The sequence below is a fragment of the Colletotrichum destructivum genome, chromosome 2 (genome assembly GCF_034447905.1).
Source record: "Colletotrichum destructivum chromosome 2, complete sequence".
Lineage (NCBI taxonomy): Eukaryota > Fungi > Ascomycota > Sordariomycetes > Glomerellales > Glomerellaceae > Colletotrichum > Colletotrichum destructivum.
In genome coordinates, this window is record NC_085897.1 from 1,519,345 (window position 1) to 1,540,106 (window position 20,762).

Genomic DNA, 20,762 nt, shown 5'->3' on the forward strand with positions numbered 1-20,762 from the left:
CCACCACCATGGCCTAAATCGTATCGCTTTTTTTTTTGCCCTATTCCGCACGCGCCCTTCCTCCTCAATCTCAAGATCACACCTCGATCTATTTCCTTGCATTTTGGAAGGGGGAAAAAACCTCTACCTCCGCAATTTCCCCTCCTTCTCTCAATCTTCGACCGATCAACGCCCATCCATTCACCTGCCCCCCTGTCGGATTGGATCTCCATCAATCTGGACATCGCCGTCGCCGTCGCCGTTCCCGCATCCGCGAATATCAAGCACCGCCCACTGGATCCACCCTCCCTTGTCCTTTGACCCTCCATCAACCGTCGACATCATTGCCAGTTGCCCTCGACGCCGCCCCGTTTATCCACTCCGTAGAGAGTCACCGGCAGACACTCCGTCAACGCCCATCTCGCGCCGCGCACCCGCGTGCCCTTCGACTCCGAGGCCCCCTCTCGCCCTCGTCTCAGGGAATGACATGGCTCTGCGCCCTCCTGCGACAGCCTGGCGACAATGACGAGGAATGAGGCCGGCTCCCGCTTCAGCTCTCTTACGAGCACCAGCACCGACAGCACCCGATCCTCGGCCACCGTGAGACCCCCCAGCAACCCGTTGCCGGCATCGCGCAAGTCGTCCATGCGCCTGAAGACGGAGGGCAATGGGCCCCTCGTCGAGAAGTGAGTGTCATGTTCCTGTTATTCGCGTTTTGTCCTGTCGTGCCCGTGTCGTGGTCCGTCGACCCCCGTACCCATCCCCGTACCCACCCGCACCCGCACCCGCACCCGCATCCATATCATGTGCCCCGTCCCCTAGTCGATCAAGCAATTGTTGCATCGTCTACGTTCCCCCCCCCCCCCCCCCCCCCCCCCCCCGGCCACTAGGCTCGCGGTCAGTTGGAGTCAAGCCAGCCAGTCCAGCAGGCCAGCCCGGTCCAGTCCACAACCCCTCTACCTATTCCACAACGGAAAGCGCGTTCCTACAGCATACAGCACGCTAGCCCTTGTACCCCCGTCCTGATTACCTTGGGTGTTGGATGAGGGAAGGTCCCTTCAAAGGTCTCACTGTATCCGTACACTCGCTACGGAGACCTTGGTTGGGTTCTAGCACGCCCTTCCCACCACTGTTTGTATGAGATGAGTCGAGTCGTGAGGTGACTCTACGCCCCCGACCGTTGCCTTCGTTGCCTACCCGCTAAGCCGCTAGGTACTCTCTGTACTGCGACTGTTTTCCTTGCGTGCTGCGGCGGCGTCGTCGCCCCGAAACCCAGAATTCCCAAAGGCGAGACACACAAGTCGTGTAATAGCTTGTGCTTTACCCCCCTCCTCTCTTTCACTTTCCCTTTCCTGTCCTTGCTGCCCTGGTGGTTATTGTTCCGCCTTGCCTGGGTTGTCCTGTTGCTTCGACCTGATACCAGCGCACTGGAACTGTTTCTGCTGCTACCTGGCCTTGCAGCGCGCATCATCTTTGCTGTACGGTGCCTCCTTCGTACCTCATTATTGCGCCTCCTCCCTCCACAATCACACATCCACTATCTATCCCACAACTGTGCCCCCCTCCAACTGAACAAACAGGCTGCCGACCCTGAACCAACAAGCCCTCATCACCTTGACCTTCCTTGCCTGTACTATCTCACCCCTCCAACCAACAACCCCTCCCCCCTTCGCCTCCCCCCCGGACCTAGGGAAGCTTTGTGTCATCGTCGTCGTTGTCGTCGTCGTCGCTTCGGTGGTGGAGCTCCCGGCTGTTTTTGATCCCTCCAGTCCAGCCCAGTTGGTCCCAAGCAACTCTTAGCCTAGACATTCTTGTTCCTCCTACCCCGAGAACCTTCCCTTCTTTTCTCTCTCCTAAGTTCAATTTTTTTTTTTTGCGTTTATTTTACTTTTCACTCCCATCTTTATTCGACTCACAAATGTGCCCATAACTGACCCGTGGTGCCTGCGTTCCACACTCCAGATCCTTCATCAGTGATCTGAGCCCAGCCGAACCGTCCCCGTCCACCTTCGCTTCCGCGCCGCGTGGAGCTTTGTCACCCGCACCATCCAATTCCAACTCCAACTCCAATGTCTCGTCCCTTCGCGATCACCGCCTGAGCGACTTCGCCAACTACCGCAGAGACCTGGCCGTCCTAGAGACCTCTGGTGGCCGTCTGCCTTCAATTCAGCACAACCCCCCAACGGCCACCCATTCTTCGTCCATCTCCCAAGTCGCTCCCTGGATGTCGCCCTCCAACGGCGGTGCCACCGCATCCACCCCCCAGAGCCAGCCCCAGACGACCTTTTACAATGATTCGAGCGACAACGTGTCCATCGCCTCTCAGCTCTCGCCGGGCTTCCGCCCCCCGACACACCGGATCGCGCCCCAGTCTTCTGGCAGCCAGGACTCGCCCGACGTGCCCTATTTCGGAGACGAGCGACGCCCTTCTCTGGCGAGCATCACGACGTTGAGCAGCCAGGGCTCCAAGACGAGCATTCGAAGAGGTGGATTGCAAAAACTGCAGGGGTTCTTTGGCGAGGAATTCCCCGGCCGCGACGGTTCGGAGAGCAGTTTGCATTCCAGTTCCGGCAGGGACCGCTCGCGTTCCTACAGCCACAGCCGGCCCACCAGAGATCGTAACTACTCCAACGCAACCGACCATGCACGCGACCGCGAGGCCTCGCCTTCCTCCTCCAGGCCTAGGACGCCTGTGCCGGCTCCCGAAGTCGTCCCATTTCTCTACCAAGAAGCCGACGTGAGTTTTTGATACTTTCTCTCTCTCACTCCCCCTCCCCTACCTATCTCTATCTCTCTCTCTCTATCCCTCTGTCTCTATCCCTCTCTCTCTATCCTTCTCTCTCTATCCCTCTCTCTCTATCCCTCTATCCTTCCATCTCGCTCCCCCCCTCCCCATGCCCCTCCCCTCCCCCCGTTGAATCTCTTTGTTACCACCAAGATTTTCGTCTTCCTGTGCAATCCACCTCATCCGCATTCGCACCCTTGGCGCCGCTATCTCGCATCCGGGAATTGCGCCGCATATCAACACATCGCCTTATCTTATCTCATATTGGCCTATTCGTCCACCCGGCCTGCGTCGAGTCAAGCATACTAAAACGTGCTTCAAGGATATTGCCAGGTTCGGCGAGGCCCCAGTCAGAGACATTTTGAGCGGTCCCGACCGCGAACGTTACATGAACAACGAAAATCCCAACAACCCGCAAAACCCACCAAAGACATCTTCATCAAACCGCTCTGGCCATTCAATCGTGCATCTCCCTGGCCATCATCATCGCCACAACCGGAGCATCGACGATGGCAGGGTCCTCCGGCCGACTGTAAGCAGGGAAGATTCACAGGCGAGCCTGCAAGTACAGAACCCCCGAGAACGAGGCGGCTCAACTGCCACCATGTACGGCTCCAACCGATCACGCGCACAAAGCCCGACCCCGAGCGGCGGATATTTCAGCTCGAGACACGGCACCGTCGATGGCTCCATATCGCCAGGGAGTCAGTTGCAGCCGCAGCCGCCACAGCATCAACAACAGCACCAACAACAGCAACATCAGCAACAACACCATTCAAAAAGAAATTTGCTGCACCGCCTGCGGCGGAACAAGGATAAAGATGACGGGACGTCTAGGTTACGCGACTTGCCTGGGTCTACCAGATCGTTGGCCGCGAAGCCATCCCGCCCCGAGTTCACCAGACCCGACCTGTCGCCGTCCACCTTCCCCCTCGCGTTTTCGGGAACCGAGCCCGGCCCGGACCAAGACCCTCGACTGGCCGCCTACAACCAGCGAAACCAGACGCAGGCGCAGACGTTCAACAACAGATTCCCCTTCTCCAAGAGCAAAGGCCGCCAACAACGGCCAACTGAGACGCAAGATGAACAGATTGGGCCGACAGACAGGCAGCCTGGTGGCTTTGGCACCGTCTTCCACTTGGACACCAATTTGAGCGACATGGAGGGCATCCTCACGAAGCCGCCTCCACTGACACCAATGGATCACACCTTCATCACGAACATCGTCGACCCCGAAAAAGTCGAACCGCCCCCCGTTCCCGCGAAACCCGATGTCGTGCCTGGGCCTAACGGGTCCTGGAACGCGCCAGACAGCTGGGCTGTTCGCCGCAACACCGAGGACACGACGTACCAGGCGCCCGACATTGATGATATTGGCAGCCCGCCCCGGCCCGAGGAGAAAATGACTCCCTACTGCATTCGAATATTCAGATCCGACGGAACATTCGCGACCCTGTCCATGGCCCTCGATGCCAGCGTCACCGACGTCATATCCCAGCTTATCAAGAAGACGTACGCGACGGACGGCCTGGAGAACTATCACATAATCTTGAAGAAGCATGATTTGGTCCGCGTGCTCTCGGTAGCCGAACGACCACTGCTAATGCAGAAGAGGTTACTGCAACAGATTGGCTACGAGGAGCGGGACCGCATCGAGGACGTCGGTCGTGAAGACAACAGCTATCTGTGCCGCTTCATGTTTCTTTCGTCACGAGAGAGCGATTTCCACTCCGTCACGAATGACCTTGGTCTCGGACGCATTCAAAAGTTCAACCACGTCGACCTTTCCGGCCGTAACCTGATTACCATTCCGATCTCGCTCTACTCCAAAGCATCTGAAATCATCTCGCTCAACCTTTCCCGTAATCTGTCCCTCGACCTTCCTCGCGACTTCATTCAGTCATGCCAGAACTTGAGAGACATTAAGTTCAATAACAATGAGGCCCGGAGGCTGCCACCGAGTCTGGGCAAGGCCGCAAAGCTCACCTACCTCGACGTTTCCAACAACCGAGTCGACCAGTTAGATCATGCCGAGCTACACGGACTGCATGGTATTCTGAAGCTTAACATCGCCAACAACCGTCTCAAGGCACTGCCTCAGTACTTTGGTGCATACAAAGCCCTGCGGAACCTCAACATATCTTCCAATTTCTTGGACAGATTCCCACTATTCCTCTGCGATGTCGAGAGCCTGGTGGAGCTGGACCTCAGCTTCAATTCCATCAGCAGCCTGCCCGACCAGATTGGAAAGCTGAGAAACCTCGAGAAGTTTGTCATCACCAATAACAGGCTGTCCAACTCCTTGCCGGACTCTTTCAGCGAGCTATCCGGCCTTCGAGAGTTGGACATCAAGTACAACGCCATCACGAGCATCAACATCATCTCCTTGCTGCCGAAACTCGAGATCCTCTCGGCTGATCACAATAGCATTTCTCAGTTTATCGGCAGCTTTGAGAGAATAAGAAGCTTGAAGCTCAACTCGAACCCCATCACCAAATTCGAAATCATCGAGCCTGTTCTGACCTTGAAGATGCTTAACCTATCTCACTGTCAGCTAGCGAGCATCGATGAGACCTTCAACATGATGTTGAACCTGGAGCGTCTTGTGTTGGACAAGAACTACTTCGTCTCTCTGCCGCAGCATATAGGGAACCTAGGGAAGCTGGAGCATTTCAGCATTGCCAACAACAACGTGGCAGAGCTGCCCACGTCGATCGGCTGCCTCACCGAGCTTCGCGTGTTGGACGTGCGGAGGAACAACATCAGGAAACTGCCAATGGAGTTGTGGTGGGCGAACAAGCTTGAGACGTTGAACGCGTCTTCCAACATCCTTGAAAACTTCCCAAAGCCGGCCTCGAGACAACCGCGACCGGCAGGCGAGGAGACGCAGACGCCAGCGGCTGTCAATAAACCCAACACCATGGAACGCATTGTGCAGTCTCCTCTCGAGGAGTCCTTGGACGCTTCCAGAAGGCCAAGCCAGAATTCCTCGTCGACGCTACTGAGTGTTGGGCCGTCGCCTGTGCCTGGTAGCGCCGACAGGAAGAGCTCAGTTGTATCGGTGTACGGCAAGGGTGGCCGTAAAACTTCTGTGGTATCTAGGTCAACGTCGCAAGGCACCGTCCCGCCAATGCCATCTTCCGCAACGGCGAGGAAAGACTCGAGTTTGTCGTCGCGGCTCTACTCGACGTTCGCGGGGTCCCTGCGTAACCTCCACCTAGCCGAGAACAAGCTCGACGACGAGGTCTTTGATCAGATCACCATGCTCAACGAGCTGCGCGTCCTGAACCTGTCGTGGAACTACATTAACGATATGCCACAACGATCGATCAAGAGCTGGCCACAGATGGTGGAGCTTTATCTCTCTGGCAACGAATTGACGACACTGCCGGCTGATGATCTGGAAGACGGCAGCTTGTTGCAAGTGCTGCACATCAATGGAAACAAGTTTACCAACCTGCCTGCCGATATATCCAGGGCTAAGAAACTTGCGGTGTTTGATTGCGGCAGCAATTATCTCAAGTACAACATCTGCAACGTCCCCTACGACTGGAATTGGAACCTCAATCCAAACTTGAGGTTTCTCAACCTGTCGGGCAACAAGCGGTTGGAGATCAAACAGACTATCACTGGCCCGACAATCCCCAATCGTGAATCGCTCGCCGACTTCAACAGGCTTCTGAACCTCAGGGTCATAGGCCTCATGGATGTCACTCTTACGCAACCCACCATCCCAGATCAAAGCGAGGATCGTCGCGTGCGTACGTCCGGTTCCTCGGCGGGCAACCTGCCCTATGGTATGGCCGACACCTTGGGCAAGAACGAGCACCTGTCGACGATCGATCTCGTAGTACCTCGGTACAACTCTGCGGAATCTGAGACTCTCTTGGGTCTGTTTGACGGCCAGGCCCTTTCCAGTGGCGGCTCCAAGATTGCCAAGTACTTGCACGAGAACTTTGGTCACATCTTCAGCATGGAATTGAAGGCTCTCAAGACGCGGCTTAACGAGACACCCGTGGACGCCCTGAGACGGGCCTTCCTGTCGCTGAACAAAGACTTGGTCACCATTGCCATCCAACACACCGAGGAGCGTTCCCAAAAGACGCATAGGGGCTCTACAACGCCCGTTGTGCTGAGCAAGGAAGACCTTAACTCTGGCGGTGTTGCGACTGTTGTCTATCTTCAGAATCAGGAACTTTACGTCGCCAATGTGGGCGATGCCCAGGCCATGCTCATTCAGTCGGACGGTTCCCACAAGATCCTCACTCGGAAGCATGACCCGGCAGAACCCAGTGAGCGCCAGCGGATTCGAGAGGCCGGAGGCTGGGTGTCTCGTAACGGTAGATTAAACGACCTTCTCGAGGTTTCCCGTGCCTTCGGCTACGTCGACCTCATGCCGGCAGTTCAGGCTGCACCCTATGTCAGCAACCTTACGATTCGCGAGCAGGATGACATCATTTTGATCGCCACGAGGGAGTTCTGGGAGTACTTGGACCCCGCTCTTGTCGTCGACTTTTCGAGACAGGAGCGTGGTGATCTCATGAGGGCAGCCCAAAAGCTACGGGACCTGGCTATCGCTTATGGCGCCACCAACAAGATTATGGTAATGATGATTAGCGTTTCTGATCTTAAGAGGAGGAGCGAGAGATCGAGGCTTCATCGCGGGCAGAGCATGTCGCTGTATCCTTCCGGCGTTCCTGACGAACTTCAACCTCTACGCAGAGGCAAGCGGAACAAGGGCGACGTCCTTGACTCCACTCTCCAGCGCCTTGAAGCCGAGATTCCGGCTCCAACGGGCAACGTGTCGATCGCCTTCACCGACATCAAGAACTCGACGACCCTGTGGGAGATGTATCCAGCCGCCATGAGATCTGCCATCAAACTGCACAACGAGGTCATGCGTCGACAGCTGCGGAGGATTGGTGGATATGAGGTCAAGACTGAAGGCGACGCGTTCATGGTATCGTTCCCGACAGCTACATCGGCGCTTCTCTGGTGTTTTGCTGTCCAAATGTCTTTGCTGGACGTCAACTGGCCCTCCGAAGTCCTCAATTCCGTTTCTTGCCAACCGCTATACGACAAGGACAACGCCCTGATCTTCAAGGGTCTCTCCGTTCGCATGGGTATTCATTATGGTGAGGCCGTCAGCGAGATGGACCCTGTGACGAGGCGCATGGATTACTTCGGTCCGATGGTCAACAAGGCTTCGCGTATTTCGTCTGTCGCCGACGGAGGACAGATCACTGTCTCATCTGACTTCATTTCCGAAATTCAACGCTGCCTTGAGAACTACCAGGACACGGACAGGAATGGGTCTACTGGATCCGAGGACACGTTCGATGATGACCAGGGTTTCGCTTCGTCGATTCGCAAGGACCTCCGATCTCTTAGTTCCCAGGGCTTTGAGGTCAAGGAAATGGGCGAAAAGAAGCTCAAGGGTCTCGAAAACCCCGAGGTCGTGTACTCGCTGTATCCACACGCTCTCGCGGGCCGCATTGAGCACCATCAGCAACATGAGCAACGTACTGAGGTCGACAAGCCTGCGATTCTTCAAGCGGGCAGCGAGCTGGCTTTCGACACCGAATCCATCTGGGCTCTGTGGCGTGTCAGTTTGAGGTTGGAGATGCTGTGCAGCTCACTCGAGAATGTATCCGGCCAAGGCTTGCAACCGCCCGAGACCGAGCTGCTGGAGAGGATGAAACACCGTGGAGGCGAAGTCACGGAGCGATTCCTGCTCAACTTCATGGAGCACCAAGTGAGCAGAATAGAGGTAAGGCCTGTCAGACTTTTGGGTGGAAGGCATTTACTAACCCGACGATGCAGACCTGCGTCACGAGCCTGTCGCTTCGTCACATCGCCATAGGCAACGCACCCTTGGAACAGCTCGAGGACATGCGAGGTCCCATGAGTGACATCCTTGACCAGGTTGCCAAACAGATGGCCGAGCTAGCGAGGTACAAAGCATTGTACGGCGAGTTGGACGAACCCGAGGACGGGAGCGACACGGAATAAGAGCAGCGAGGCGAGCGTTCATTCATGATTCTCAATGCAACGGCATCACATATATAGTATACCTATGACGCGAGACAGCATCCCGTCAACATTAACAACAACACCTGGATACCCGTTTCTTTTTCGATAAGAAACACGGCGCTCTTATATATACTTATTCCATTCCTGTATCATGCCATTATGACGACACTCAGACAATTCTAGCGAGCAGCGGTTCGGTAACTGCTTTCCGTATTTCATTGGTTTATTAGGGGGGGGGGAGGTGGCTCACTCGGGGAATAGCGAGTAGCTAAGTTCGGCAGTTACTGAAGGGCGTCGAGTGCGAAAAGAATGTGGCTTTCTGGTTCTCTTGGGTTTGGAAGGAGGAGGACGAGGCGGCGATAGCCAACCGAGAGGGCCAGGGCTGGTGTTGCGGAAAAAGAAAAAGAAAGAAAAAACAAGAAGAAAAAAAGTTGGTTATGTTGCGGTTTGGATTCTGTTCGACAGGGGGGCGTGTAGGCGGTGGAGGCCGCAGCGCAAAAGCAATGAAACGAGGCTACATCCTGATGTGACCTCATGGTAGGATAGTCTTTGCTTGGTTTGTTGCCCAGAACTGGAGCACATTGCGCGGTAGATGGAATGATTGAAAACGTGCCCTACCTCTTGGTACCTCAAACCTCCGACCTCTGTTGCAGTGAATGAGCTTGTACATTCGTCTAGGTATTTTTGACGATGATACGTTGCACAGGCAAGGTTGCTACCGAGTTCTTGTTGATCCTGCATTTGATTGGTGAAACGGCATGCTCTACTACCTAGTCGCCTTAAACCTGCGTGTTCTCATGTGCTGGACAAAGTCTCCACGACCAACTACTGGGAGACGATCCGCGCACCGGCGCCGACGTCTTTGGTCCGCCTCAGAATCCGGATCCGCGACTCCATGCGCGGCCCGACCCACCAGCCACCCGTCAAACCGCGGACCCAGTCCCGAACCCGCTTGACCACGAGACCGCGGCCCAGGACCTTTCCCTCTCCTTCCTCCTCGCCATCGCCGCCTCCATACAGGGACCCGGACCCGGGCCGCAGAATCTCAACGCCGGCGTAGCCCTGCACGAAGCCAACCGTCTCCCATTGGCCGCCCCTGATCGAGGCTGGGTCCTCGGCGAGGACGTAGTCGAAGCGGGACCAGAACGCCGGGTCGGCGAGGACGGCCTTGTCCTCTGTCTTGTCGAACGTAAGGATTGGGCCCCATGGCATCGCCGAGGCGGGGGCGCCGTCCCGGAGAGAGCTCTCGAGGGCGCGGGCATGCGAGTTCTTGGGTAGCCCGCCGGGGTTCTGGTTGAAGAGGGTGACGCCCGTCATGCAGCTGAGGACGTCGGTGTGGACCGAGGTGACGGAGCCGCCGCTGCCCGAGGGGTCGGAGGCAACGAGGGTGTGCAGCTGGTGGAGGGCGTCGCCGCCGGGGTAGTTTAGGGAGGAGAGGAGGAGCATGCCGGTCGAGGCGGCGAGGGAGGCAAGGACGCTAATCACAAGGGCGACCGAGACGAGAGCGTAAAGGAGGGTTTTAGAGCGGCGCGTGAAGATGTGGTTTGCGCCCTGAGCGGCGGCGGCGGTCAGGGGCGGAATGGCGTAAAAGATGAAGCGGGCTTCTTTGTGGGGCTGGAGAGAGTAGATAACGATGAAAAGGAGCGGGGGCACCACGAGGCCGGCAGCTATGCGGGACGTCGCTGGGTGGGAGAGAGCCAGCGGGATCAGGAGAAGTAAAGTCAGGGGGTTGACGAGCAGACGCGGCAACGCCGAAGAGAAGTAGTAGTGCCAAGGAGAAACCCCCCAGTTAGATGAGGAGCCGAGGACGGCGTTATAGTAGAAGCCCCATAGCTCCGGCCAAAGAGGTTTCTGCCAGAAGTAGGAGTCGAGGGGCACGGAGACGGCGAGGGCGACGGTGAAGGAGATCAGAAAGGGGCGGATGAGGCGGGGTATCGTGATCTGGTGCGCAAGGAGAAGGTAGAGACCCGTGGTCGCTAGGAGGAGGGCGACTTCGGAGCGGAAGATTGCGGCGGCAAAGACGAGGAGAGAGATCGAGACGCGGAGGCGCGCGTAGTGAGATTTGGAGGATGGGGAGGGGAGGAGGTTTGCCGAGGCAAGCGTTGCTGGGTTGGTATTAGTGTTCTTGTTCTTTCGAGAGGAAGAGAAAGGGGAAGAGATAACCAGAAGTTCATCGAGACAAAGGGGCAAAGGTTACTCACTCAACGCAAAGGCAAACATGTTGGGCAACGTCCTAGAAGCGTAAAACATGACATGAAACTGGCCCGCCAGCAACAGAACCCACCACCTCATCACGCCCGTCCCCAGTCCCTTAGCCAAGCTTCTCGCGAAAACCAGCAGCGCGGCGGCATTGGCGAGCCCCAGGAGGGCGCGGACGACGAGCTGGGCGTGGCGGAAGCCGACGAGGTTGACGACGGGCCCGCCGAGGCCGGCGAGGAGGACGGGGCCGACAAACGTCCGAGGTACGGCGCCGGGAAACTCAAAATGGTCGTAAGTGGCACGCAGGCGGGCGGCAACGTCATGTGTGGGGGTGCCGTAGATGAGGACGTCGTGGGTAGCTTGAATATTGAAGGACTCCTCAACTTTTGTGTCTGGGGCGACAAGGAGGTGGAGCGTAATGAGGGCGGGTATGAGGCTCAGGAGAGCGATATCTGTAGGAGGTGTCAGTCGGTGTTTAAAAATGAGGCTTTTGAGATGAGAGAAGTTGTGTAATTCGATGTTTACCTAGGAGCTTCATTGTGGGTGAGTGAGTGAAGGCATCAAGGGGGGGAGTGGAAAGATAATAAGATGCGCCGCAAGAGAAAGGGGATATTGAATGTTTTATCTCATTGCGGAACGAGAAAAAGGAGTGGAACAGAGAAAAGAAGCAGCAGGAAGGTCTGGAACTTGTGAAACAGGTTTGCCCTGTGCTCCTCACCTCATGACTTTAAGATCAGGTATCTTCACACGATTTTCCTTTTCACTCCAGAGCAAGTGTAAGCTGGCGTCTCGTGCCTGCCAATGCCATTAAGAAAGTGGGCTCTGAGCGTCCGTGCACAGCCACAAAGCATCTGCGAATCCAATGCTGCTTATCTACCTAGGTAGTGGACACAGTGACAAACAGCTCACCTCCAGGCCTGAACACTCAAGCAGGGATCCTCGGAACGGATCAACGTACCCCTTCAAAGCTCTGGACAGCGCAACGCAACCACTCCAAACGTATCATAACCACCTGGCTTTAGTTCCGCAGTGCTTCGTTTTGATAAGCACAAGCCCAACCAAATTCACCCGCTCTCCCCTGGGCCACCACAATCCGAACCAGCTTGACAAACAAAACGCCTGCTTATTCACAGTGTCCAATAGGCGTTTGCCGACAAACCAGTCAAGATGTATATCCTAGGGAACTTCCTCTACAGTCTGTCTTCCTTCACTTCCGGAGCGATCTCAAACACTGCCACAGTACTGACACACTACTTCCAGTTGCCGTCCTCCTCATCAACGCCATTGCCGTCCTCTCAGAAGACCGATTCCTCGCACGCAGTATGAAGAACCCCGCGTCCCACCTACCCTTTACCACTTGGATCTACGACCCCATACTCTCTCCAGGCAGGACGAATCCCCCACTAATAACTGCGCTCAACAGTCAACCTCTCCCCCTCCTCCTACGACCCGACATTTGGCGCAAGCACTGACGCCAGCGTCAAGGCAAAGATCATCAACCTGATCGCCAGCGTACGGACCCTTATGAGAAGTAAGTCCGGGACGATGACCGCCCTCCCCTCTACTGCCCTCCTCAAGCGCGCGACCTCGCCATCTCCCTTGCTGACAACCTCATGTAGTACCGTTGATCGCAATCAACACCCTCATCATTTTGTACGAACTCATCCTCGGCTAGAGACGCGTGAACAGAGCGGGGAAATATTGATGGGAGCTGCTTTTCTTGTTTCGAGAAAGATAAAAGATATACATGGCTTGTAGCACCTTTCTGCAACATGGCATTATGGTAATGAGACCGGCGTTGAGGGCTGAAAAGCGAATGTGGGTTGGGTTTGTGGGCTGGGCATCAGGCGTCCAGCAAATGTATACTTCACGGGCGATGTGGATTAATGTCAACGTCTCAACCTAGAGCGGGGGCAATGCTTCAAATATTTGAAGCGGGCGTTGGCTCTCGAAAGCGGTTTTGCTCTCGATTTCCTATGCTATCGTACAATACGATAAGGCGCCAGTGGGGAATTACCGCTCAAGACGCCATCATCACACGTGTCCTTCTTGCCATCATTAAGTGAAAGCTATTATCCAAGCAAACCGCACCATGCTCGGGTATCTGCTTGCGTCAAGAGTCGTCTCTCCGCCAATTGGAAGTTCCTCATGTCCCTGAAGACAACAAACCGTGCCAGTGTCGGTCATATGCCATGTCCATCGGACAGAACTCCCTCCCGACTCCTACTTTTTTTTTAATGTATATACTGCGGTATACCGAAACCAAATTCCATCCTCAATGAATCATGACGACGCCGTGCGCTGCTTCATGAGAGCAAGTTGCCGCTCTTCTTCCTGCCAAGATTGAAACTGAATCGCTCCTTTAACTCCTTGGTTTTGTCTGGCTGGCTTGTTGATCCTTCGGAGCCGTTGTGACCGTTCTCCGACGGTTGATGCGATTCGCCCTTATCCTTGTCCTTGTCCTTGCTCAGGAATCCGAAACTCTTCTTACTCATCGATTTGCTGGCCCGGCTGGACCGGTTGAGGAACCCACCTGAGCTGGACGAATCCTTCTTCTTGGTGTCGTCTTGCGCAGATTTCTTGCTGGCTTCGATTGCTTTGCGCAACTCTTCTTGCTCTCGCTGGTAGGCATCCCTTCTCCTAGCCATGTTCTCTCTCTGTTGTTTCTCTTCCTGCTTCGCCTTGTCTTTCTCGGCTTGCTTCCGCGCCTTCTCCGCGGCCTCCTGCTCCTTCTTCTCGCGCTTCTTGTCGTCCTTCGACTTGTCCGTCTTCGCCGCTGTGTTGGATCTGATGATGTTGGTGGGGATCGTAGAAGCCGTAGGAGTAGCGGCCGTCTCGAGCGTCGGTGGAAGCTTCTCTGGGGGTGGAGCGTCCACCTTGACGGGAGCTGTCTGCGCGTGCGCGAGATTCGGGAGCGACTCGCGTTCCTCGATCGGACTAATGGGTTGCGTAGATTGTTTCGAAAGGGGAGTTGTGCCGTTTGTGCCGTTTGGCTGTCCGTTCTCATGGGCGACGTTGGCGGCTTCGCTGGCAATCTTTACCTCCTCTAGACCCTCAGCCTCCATCTCAGCCTGTACCTTTTCGAAGGTGGTTTCTTGGTAGAACAAGACGTAGGCACAAGCCATGCCAGGCTTGTCGCCGAAGAAGTTTCGGACAAAGTGCTTGTCAACCGGCTCCACCATCTCATCGTCGAAGAGAACCCAGCCCCTGTCTTTAGTTTTGATGACCGAGACGTAGTGTCCGTGGTAGGCGTTTCCACCAATGTGAACGACGACGGCGTACAACTCATACAGGCGGTCAGGGTCTTCTGCGTCGTCGGTGGTGTTGAACATGCGTAGATGATACGGATATACGACGCGGTGAAAGAGCTTCTGCAACCGACTGTAATCCTCGGTATACTTGAAGCGCTTTAGGTGCAGCGCGAGAACCTTTGGTAACCGCTTGATCTTCATTCGCTTTTCAGCCTCTTGAAGTCCACCGCAGTGATCGCAATGAAACTTGTTGCGCTCGCACAACATCTCTTCAGCCGAAAACTTGCGGAGGCAAGATGTTACCGATGAGTGTTCTTCCAAGTCGATGGACAAGTCCAGGAACGTTTCATCTCTTTGCGAAGCCGTTTCGCAGGTGAGGCACTTCGTTTCTGAAGTCAAAACACCCTCAAAGATGTCATGGACCCAGCCAGTTCCTGGCGAACCCATTCCATTCGCTGGCCGGTTCATTAGGTTCGCGGCACCGAGAGCATTTTCCACCGACTGAACCAGGCCATCTCTGTTCTCAGCTTCCCGCTCCTGGGCGCGTTTGGCATTTGCCTCGACGTTGGAGATGACATCGTTGAGGACGAGGCCGTAGAATTCGTGAGCATCCTGGTGCATCGAGTTTCGGAACATCTCGTTGTCTCGCTTAAAGATTTCTAGGAACCGTTGTGGGCTAAGGACACCCGTCCTGGTGTTGCTCTCGATCAGGGCCTGGAAAATATCCTTGAGCCCGGTGAAGGTGCACTCCTCCATGCCGTACGCAGACGGGTTCTCTTGCGCCAACTCGAGAATCGGGCCCTTGATCATGGCATGTTTCTTCTTGTATTCCGGTGAGTCGGGCTTGTCCTCAGGGCGAATGCCTGGCGCGCCAGGAGGGGGCATTCCCGCAGTCATAGCCTGCCTGCGCTTCATCGATTCTGAGGCACTGAGGCCCTTTTGCTTCGCTCCTGGCGTATTCGGGGGGTCTTTCGCGACGGGCGGCCGGATCGTCACGTTAACTTTCGGTCGTGTTCCGTTCGGGGTATCGGAAGGTGACAGCAGCGGGTACTTGATAACATGATCACGGAAGGATTCTGAGTAGAACAGTGCCTGGACGATCGAGTTGCAGTAGCTGCGAACAGTCAGTAGGCAGGAGCAGAAGATGGCGGCGGAGCGGCATACCATGTATTGCCAAACTAGACGGTGGATTAGCAATCAGTGTCTCGGGAAGGCGGGTTCCGCACCGGGAGTGGCTTCGAAGACTTACATTCTCAAGACCGAAGAACTTGTCGGTGCCATCTTCTCTCAAGGGCCCGGCATTCTGCAGCATCTTCTCCAGGGGAGTAAGCTCTGGCGCCGGCTCCTCCTTGACCTTCTTGCTCGGCGCATCTTTGCTCGTGGGGCTCGAGGTGGTCTAGGCGTCGTGGTCCCTGTATCAGCAATGGCGTCGCGTAGATAGCAGCAGGATCGGTAAAAAGGACATCATCAATGGGAAGGATCGGGGGACGGATCCATGGCTGCTGAAGGGGGGCACCCACATTTCCCGCACTCTTGAGTTTGTTAAAGAAGCCCGCCATGCTGGCGACTCCCGTCAGAGGCGATTGGGAACGGAGGCCAGGATCGAGTCTTGTCAGGTGGTATCTGCGCGAGACAAGCTCACGGCAGCCGGGCAGAGAGAGCGAAGACTACCATGCGATGGGCAATTGGACCGTCGGCGGGCGATATAACGTCGAATGAAGTGCGGGGAGATGTGAGATGATGTACTGCAGGCGATGCGCGCGATTGTGGCGCAGATGAAGTAGGGGTCGTTCCCTCCGGTGATTCGGCTGAAGTTGCGGGTGGTCTGTTGCGGGTGGTCTGTGGCGGGACGGACGATGGAGAGGACAGGAGATGTCAGGGGAGATTGGATGCCGACGATGGTTGAAGCAGCATTTGCCAGGACACAGAGATGGGACCAGGCCGTGTTGGCAAGCAGAGAGAGGACGAGAAGATGTGAGAGGGAGGGGAGGAAGGGGAGGAAGGGGAGTAAGAAGGCAACGAGAGGCGTAGCAGCCGGGCCACAAGTCGAGAATGTAGCGAGCGAGAGGGATTTGGACTCTAGACCTGGGGTCCTGGGGTTGATGGGCGAGAGTAGCAAGGAGCAGCAGGATGGAGGCGAGTTTGTGGGTTGGGAAGCGAAGACGAGACGGGATTGGACAGTTGAGGAAGCGCGACAGCGTGGGTGCGGGACAGCGACGGCGGGCGACGGCGACAGACAGCGATAGCGACAGGCAGGGCAGACGCAGACGCGGACACAGTCACAGACAGGGCCAGGCAGAGGAAAGGGCTGGCGACTGGGCGTAAGCGGGCGAGGTACCACAGTATCCGTAGCCTGTAGGTGAGGTAGGTATTCGTACCTAGGTAGGCAGGCATGAAAAGAAGGTCACTTGGGACACTTGGGAATGGCCGGCTGTTAGTGGTGGGGGAAGGCACCGACGACGAGGGTGTCCCACCCAGGCAACCCACAAGTCGACGGTGTCAGTGGAGGGAAGGAGGGAAGGCGGAAGGACTCGAAGGGTTGCAGAGCACAGAAAGGGCCTAGCTCAAAGAGCAAGTGCAGGGCTAGACAGGCCGGACAAGGGGTTCTTGACCAGGGGGGTGGCATGGAGACTGGAGCAAGTTTGGCCTTTTTCCAGAAGGAAGACCCGGAGGGCGAGAGCCTATAGGAAATAGGAGGAGCAGGAGCAAAGAGGTGGCAGGGCATACATACCTAACATGGCCTGGCATGGCTAGACATGGCTTGAGAGCCCGAGAGAGGCTGGACACTACTGCCAACGGGTGGCAGTGGGTGGACCACGCAGGTCTGGTCTCCGTTCAATCAAGTTACGGATACTTTGCACAGAACGGCACAACGGAGATAACGAGCAACGTCACCGTACCGCGACTCTCTGACCTTCCATGCTGGGTTGCCCAACAATCATTGGTGGTGGAGTGATGGAGTAACATGTCAGATCGGGTGCGAAGGCGAAGGTGAAGGCGAAGACAAAGGCGACAGGAGCCAGGGCCATGGGTGTTTTTTTGGTACCTGGCAGCGGCGGGCGGTGGTAGCAGCAGGAGGAAGCACGGCGAGTGGACGAACCGCTGTCTCACCGATAGCGACCGTCTCGTCAGCTCCAAGTATCTTTCTGTACCACCATGGCCCCATACTGCCTCCGCCATCCTTGGTCAAGTCCGAACCCAAGTGGCTTGTTTGTCCTGCCAGTCCCCAGGAGCCTATTCCTTGGTCTCTTCTCGATCGCACATATTTGTGCGTCAGGCATGTCCCTTCCTCGTGGTCCTCAGCCTCTAGCCAGGCATATTCGTACTGATACAGCAGCATGCAGAACCGCCTTTCATCCAATGTTCCACGATAGGGTAAGGGGAGGTGCTCGTGAGCCACCGTTCTGCAACAGACTACATATAGTTACATACAGTTGCAGATAGAACCAAACTGATCCATACCGTGCAAGTGGCCCCTCGCCCGCCTTTCCCAGTCAGTTCCACTTACCCGCCTTGCTGACCAACATCAAGCAAGGCACGGAGCACATAACAGCCTGCCATGCGGTCGCCTTTCCGCACTTTTACCCGCAGAAGGGCACACGAGAGTGAACAGGTGCAGCAAGTCCATGTCGATTCTTCAGTCACGGTTCGTCTGGCCAGCCTCCCTCAAGCCTCCAGCTGCCTCCAACCACCAGCCACCAGCCTACACAGAACGAAAGCGGACATGGAAACAGTAGTGGGAGTGGGAGTGGGAGTGGGAGTGGGAGTGGGAGTGGGAGTGGGAGTGGGAGTGGGAGTGGGAGTGGGAGTGGGAGTGGAAGTGGGAGTGGGCGTGTAAGAGAATTAAAAGAGACCCAAGCCAAGCCCGATCCATGGATTTCTAGCATCTCGCTGATGAAATAATTGAAATACAGGTAGAGGTTAACGTCAGTCAGTACCGGCCTAGGTACCTGACTTAGTCCGCATGTACGAATAGGTAGGTACCTACGTGTCCGTGGAACATACCTCCACGGATTTATCGATTCCAGCGGTCAAGGTATTCGAACTGCGAGACAGGGCAACGTCTTTACCCGTATGGTATTGCTTCCAGGCTCCAACGATCGGCTGTTATTTGCTGCTGCCCCGACCCGGCGGGCCGTTAGAAGATTGGAACGCTGCTCTCCTGAGGCTGCTTTGTCTCTTTGTCTCGCCCAAGCTGCATGCCCACCACGCGCCATCACCTAGAAAGGTGGGTATGGAGTACCTACTGGAAACTGACTGAGCCGGGACGCGAACAACACACAACCCGTTTACAACTCAACGACTAAATAGATCAAGGCAGATCCAAGCTCAGTATGCCCTTTTCTTTTGACTTCAACCCCTAGTTCTTAAGAATAGACGACCACACGCCAACGTCGCTGCAGCCTCCCGCTCTCCCTCTAAGTCTTAGTCTCCCGTCACTTTCTTGTCTGAGCACCTGTGGCGTTTCGCGGCACAGCAGCACCAACCAGAAGCCGGAAGTCCCTCGGCATATCTGCCAGAAATGTCCAAAACAGACGGTCCCGAAGAGACAGTCGCTTCGGGTACGGTCACGGCCACGCTATGTTAGCTGTCCTATCCCGGCAGGTCTCCGAGGTCGTGTGGTCATGATGAACTCTGCTCAACTAATCATCCAAACGCCCAAACGCCCACCACTCCAGGGTGACCGGGTAACGCGTCCCTCAATCAATTCGCTGCTAGTCAGTCAACCCGCCTTTTCACTTTCCACCCGCCAAACCTAGTCAACGCTCAATCGGGTACGAGAGCGGGCGCCCTCCACGCCCTTCTATTTGGTGGGAAAACCCACCCGGCGCGCCCTCCACATCCATATTCCTAGGCACTAACGAGCCACGCAGTCTAGCAGCACACACCCCCCCCCCCCCCCCCCCCCCCGCAACCCCAGACGAAAGGGCGTTTTCTCTGGGTCGTTGGTGTTGCAGACTTTGGTGATGGTGATAACCGATGAGACGGGCATCGTCCTGGATGGGCATTCTGCAACCTTCTATAGACACAGTCGGCAACCCGGAACCCCGGATTCCCCACGCTGGCTTGTCTACTTTCTCCCCCAAGACCGTGCGTCTCGCACCAGGGCACCTCCTCTGGTTGCGAGTTGCGACTCGACGCAGCGCAGTGCAACATAACGCAACCAGACCCGTCTTGCTCGGAGATGGCAGATTCACTGCAACAAGGACGGATAAGACACAGTCCCGTCGACAAGCGGTCGACCTATCAAGTAGAGCCATGCCAGTAGCCATACTACCACCACCTGCAACCTCCAGGCAGGCCTCCCGTTCCGTTGGATCCCTCGGTGATGCTGTGCGGCCAACCCAAAAGATATTGTTGCATTGCAGCTAGTGCGAAAAGGCCAGCGGATCGACGCTACTGGTTCAATTCCGTCTCTGGCTGCTTACGGCCGACACCGTTGCTACCTTCATCCACGTTGCCGGACCCAAGCCCATTCGTCGATTCGCTTCCCGTTCTTACAAGTATTCAGCTCATCGTAAGACATGCCTCCCACCGTTGTTCTCCGACACGCCGTGTCTCTTCACAAACACAACAGTGGAGAGGAGCTCCGTCAACATGCTGCTGCTTTGCCCCGCCTTTGTTCCAGCATGTCCCTCCAAACAAACAGGCAGGCCTGGGGAACGCAATTTGTAGTGCGGCCAGCATCCATGCGGGGGATATCCGCTCGACACCAACAAAGTGTCCAATCCACCCTACCAGTCGTCGCCGTGTCCATTTTATCCATTCGCTTCATCGCACCTTCGTCGCACCCATGTCCGATTGAAACCACTTCTTCATGGCTCATCCTCAGATCTCCGAGACCGTGGCAACAAACCCCCCCCCCCTCAGCACTCCTCAACAACTCCGCTGTCGGAACAAGTATCATCCATGGGAGAAGAATGATATGCCGAATGCCCCCGCGTTTCTGTTGACAAGAAGTTCTGAGGACAGAAGGATATTTCCCCTGTATCGGCATCGGGGAACATGGCCCGAGATGAATGGAGGACGCCCGACACAAGCCACCGCTCGTCTTCTTCGGCTCGGGCTATTCTTCTCGTGCCTCGCTCGTGGCATACCTTGGCTTACTTGATCGCGCTTCTTGGCCAGGCCAAGCCCGCTAAAACTAGCCTCTCCAATGCAACAAACGACTTGTGGGTGCCGCCGCCAGAAACACCCGCACTCCTTTAGCATCCAACCAAGCCGCCCACAACCGCCGTCTAATAGGTCAGCGCACCCTCCACCCGCCTCCCTTGCCGGCCCGATTGATTCTCTTGAACTTCTGGAAGAAACGGACGTCATGCCCTGCATTCCTAGGTGCTGTTTCCTCCACTGCCGCCTAACCACTGTGTGCTATGACGAAACGGCAACATGGCGTTTCTCTGCCTTCCCGAGCAGATGCAACGTCCTGAGGCTGACCAAGCGGTCTACAGGGGATAGTCGATGTACATGCACTGGGGTAGCGCGCGACTCGACCCTTTCCGAGAGTTGTGTTA

At 56.0% G+C, this 20,762-nt stretch overlaps 5 protein-coding genes across 5 annotated transcripts; 3 read left to right on the top strand and 2 right to left on the bottom strand.

Annotated features, from left to right (window-relative positions):
* Window positions 1-501: 501 nt before the first annotated feature.
* CDEST_02669 (Putative Ras-associating domain, adenylyl cyclase class-3/4/guanylyl cyclase, nucleotide cyclase) lies at window positions 502-8,776 on the top strand (the record flags this gene model as incomplete). The annotated part of the gene is made up of 4 exons (XM_062918828.1): window positions 502-665; window positions 1,942-2,716; window positions 3,087-8,534; window positions 8,588-8,776. 4 exons carry the CDS (start codon window positions 502-504, stop codon window positions 8,774-8,776), a joined length of 6,576 nt encoding a protein of 2,191 aa, XP_062774879.1.
* Window positions 8,777-9,491: 715 nt separating this feature from the next.
* Window positions 9,492-11,794, bottom strand: CDEST_02670 (Putative GPI mannosyltransferase). The gene is made up of 3 exons (XM_062918829.1): window positions 11,522-11,794; window positions 10,999-11,448; window positions 9,492-10,902 (listed from the first exon to the last, which is right to left on the bottom strand). The coding sequence occupies exons 1-3, from the start codon at window positions 11,532-11,534 to the stop codon at window positions 9,623-9,625; spliced, it is 1,743 nt and encodes a 580-aa protein (XP_062774880.1). The 5' UTR covers window positions 11,535-11,794; the 3' UTR covers window positions 9,492-9,622.
* Window positions 11,795-12,012: 218 nt separating this feature from the next.
* On the top strand, window positions 12,013-13,031 carry CDEST_02671 (uncharacterized protein). Its single transcript, XM_062918830.1, has 4 exons — window positions 12,013-12,191; window positions 12,257-12,316; window positions 12,420-12,527; window positions 12,616-13,031. The coding sequence occupies exons 1-4, from the start codon at window positions 12,164-12,166 to the stop codon at window positions 12,669-12,671; spliced, it is 252 nt and encodes an 83-aa protein (XP_062774881.1). The 5' UTR covers window positions 12,013-12,163; the 3' UTR covers window positions 12,672-13,031.
* A 1-nt stretch (window position 13,032) lies between these two features.
* Window positions 13,033-16,343, bottom strand: CDEST_02672 (Putative ubiquitin specific protease, papain-like cysteine peptidase superfamily). The gene is made up of 4 exons (XM_062918831.1): window positions 15,768-16,343; window positions 15,497-15,643; window positions 15,412-15,425; window positions 13,033-15,361 (listed from the first exon to the last, which is right to left on the bottom strand). Exons 1-4 carry the CDS (start codon window positions 15,804-15,806, stop codon window positions 13,303-13,305), a joined length of 2,259 nt encoding a protein of 752 aa, XP_062774882.1. The 5' UTR covers window positions 15,807-16,343; the 3' UTR covers window positions 13,033-13,302.
* Window positions 16,344-17,550: 1,207 nt separating this feature from the next.
* CDEST_02673 (Putative hexapeptide transferase) lies at window positions 17,551-18,676 on the top strand (the record flags this gene model as incomplete). The annotated part of the gene is made up of 3 exons (XM_062918832.1): window positions 17,551-18,081; window positions 18,228-18,422; window positions 18,625-18,676. Exons 1-3 carry the CDS (start codon window positions 17,807-17,809, stop codon window positions 18,674-18,676), a joined length of 522 nt encoding a protein of 173 aa, XP_062774883.1. The 5' UTR covers window positions 17,551-17,806.
* Between the last annotated feature and the right edge of the window lie 2,086 nt (window positions 18,677-20,762).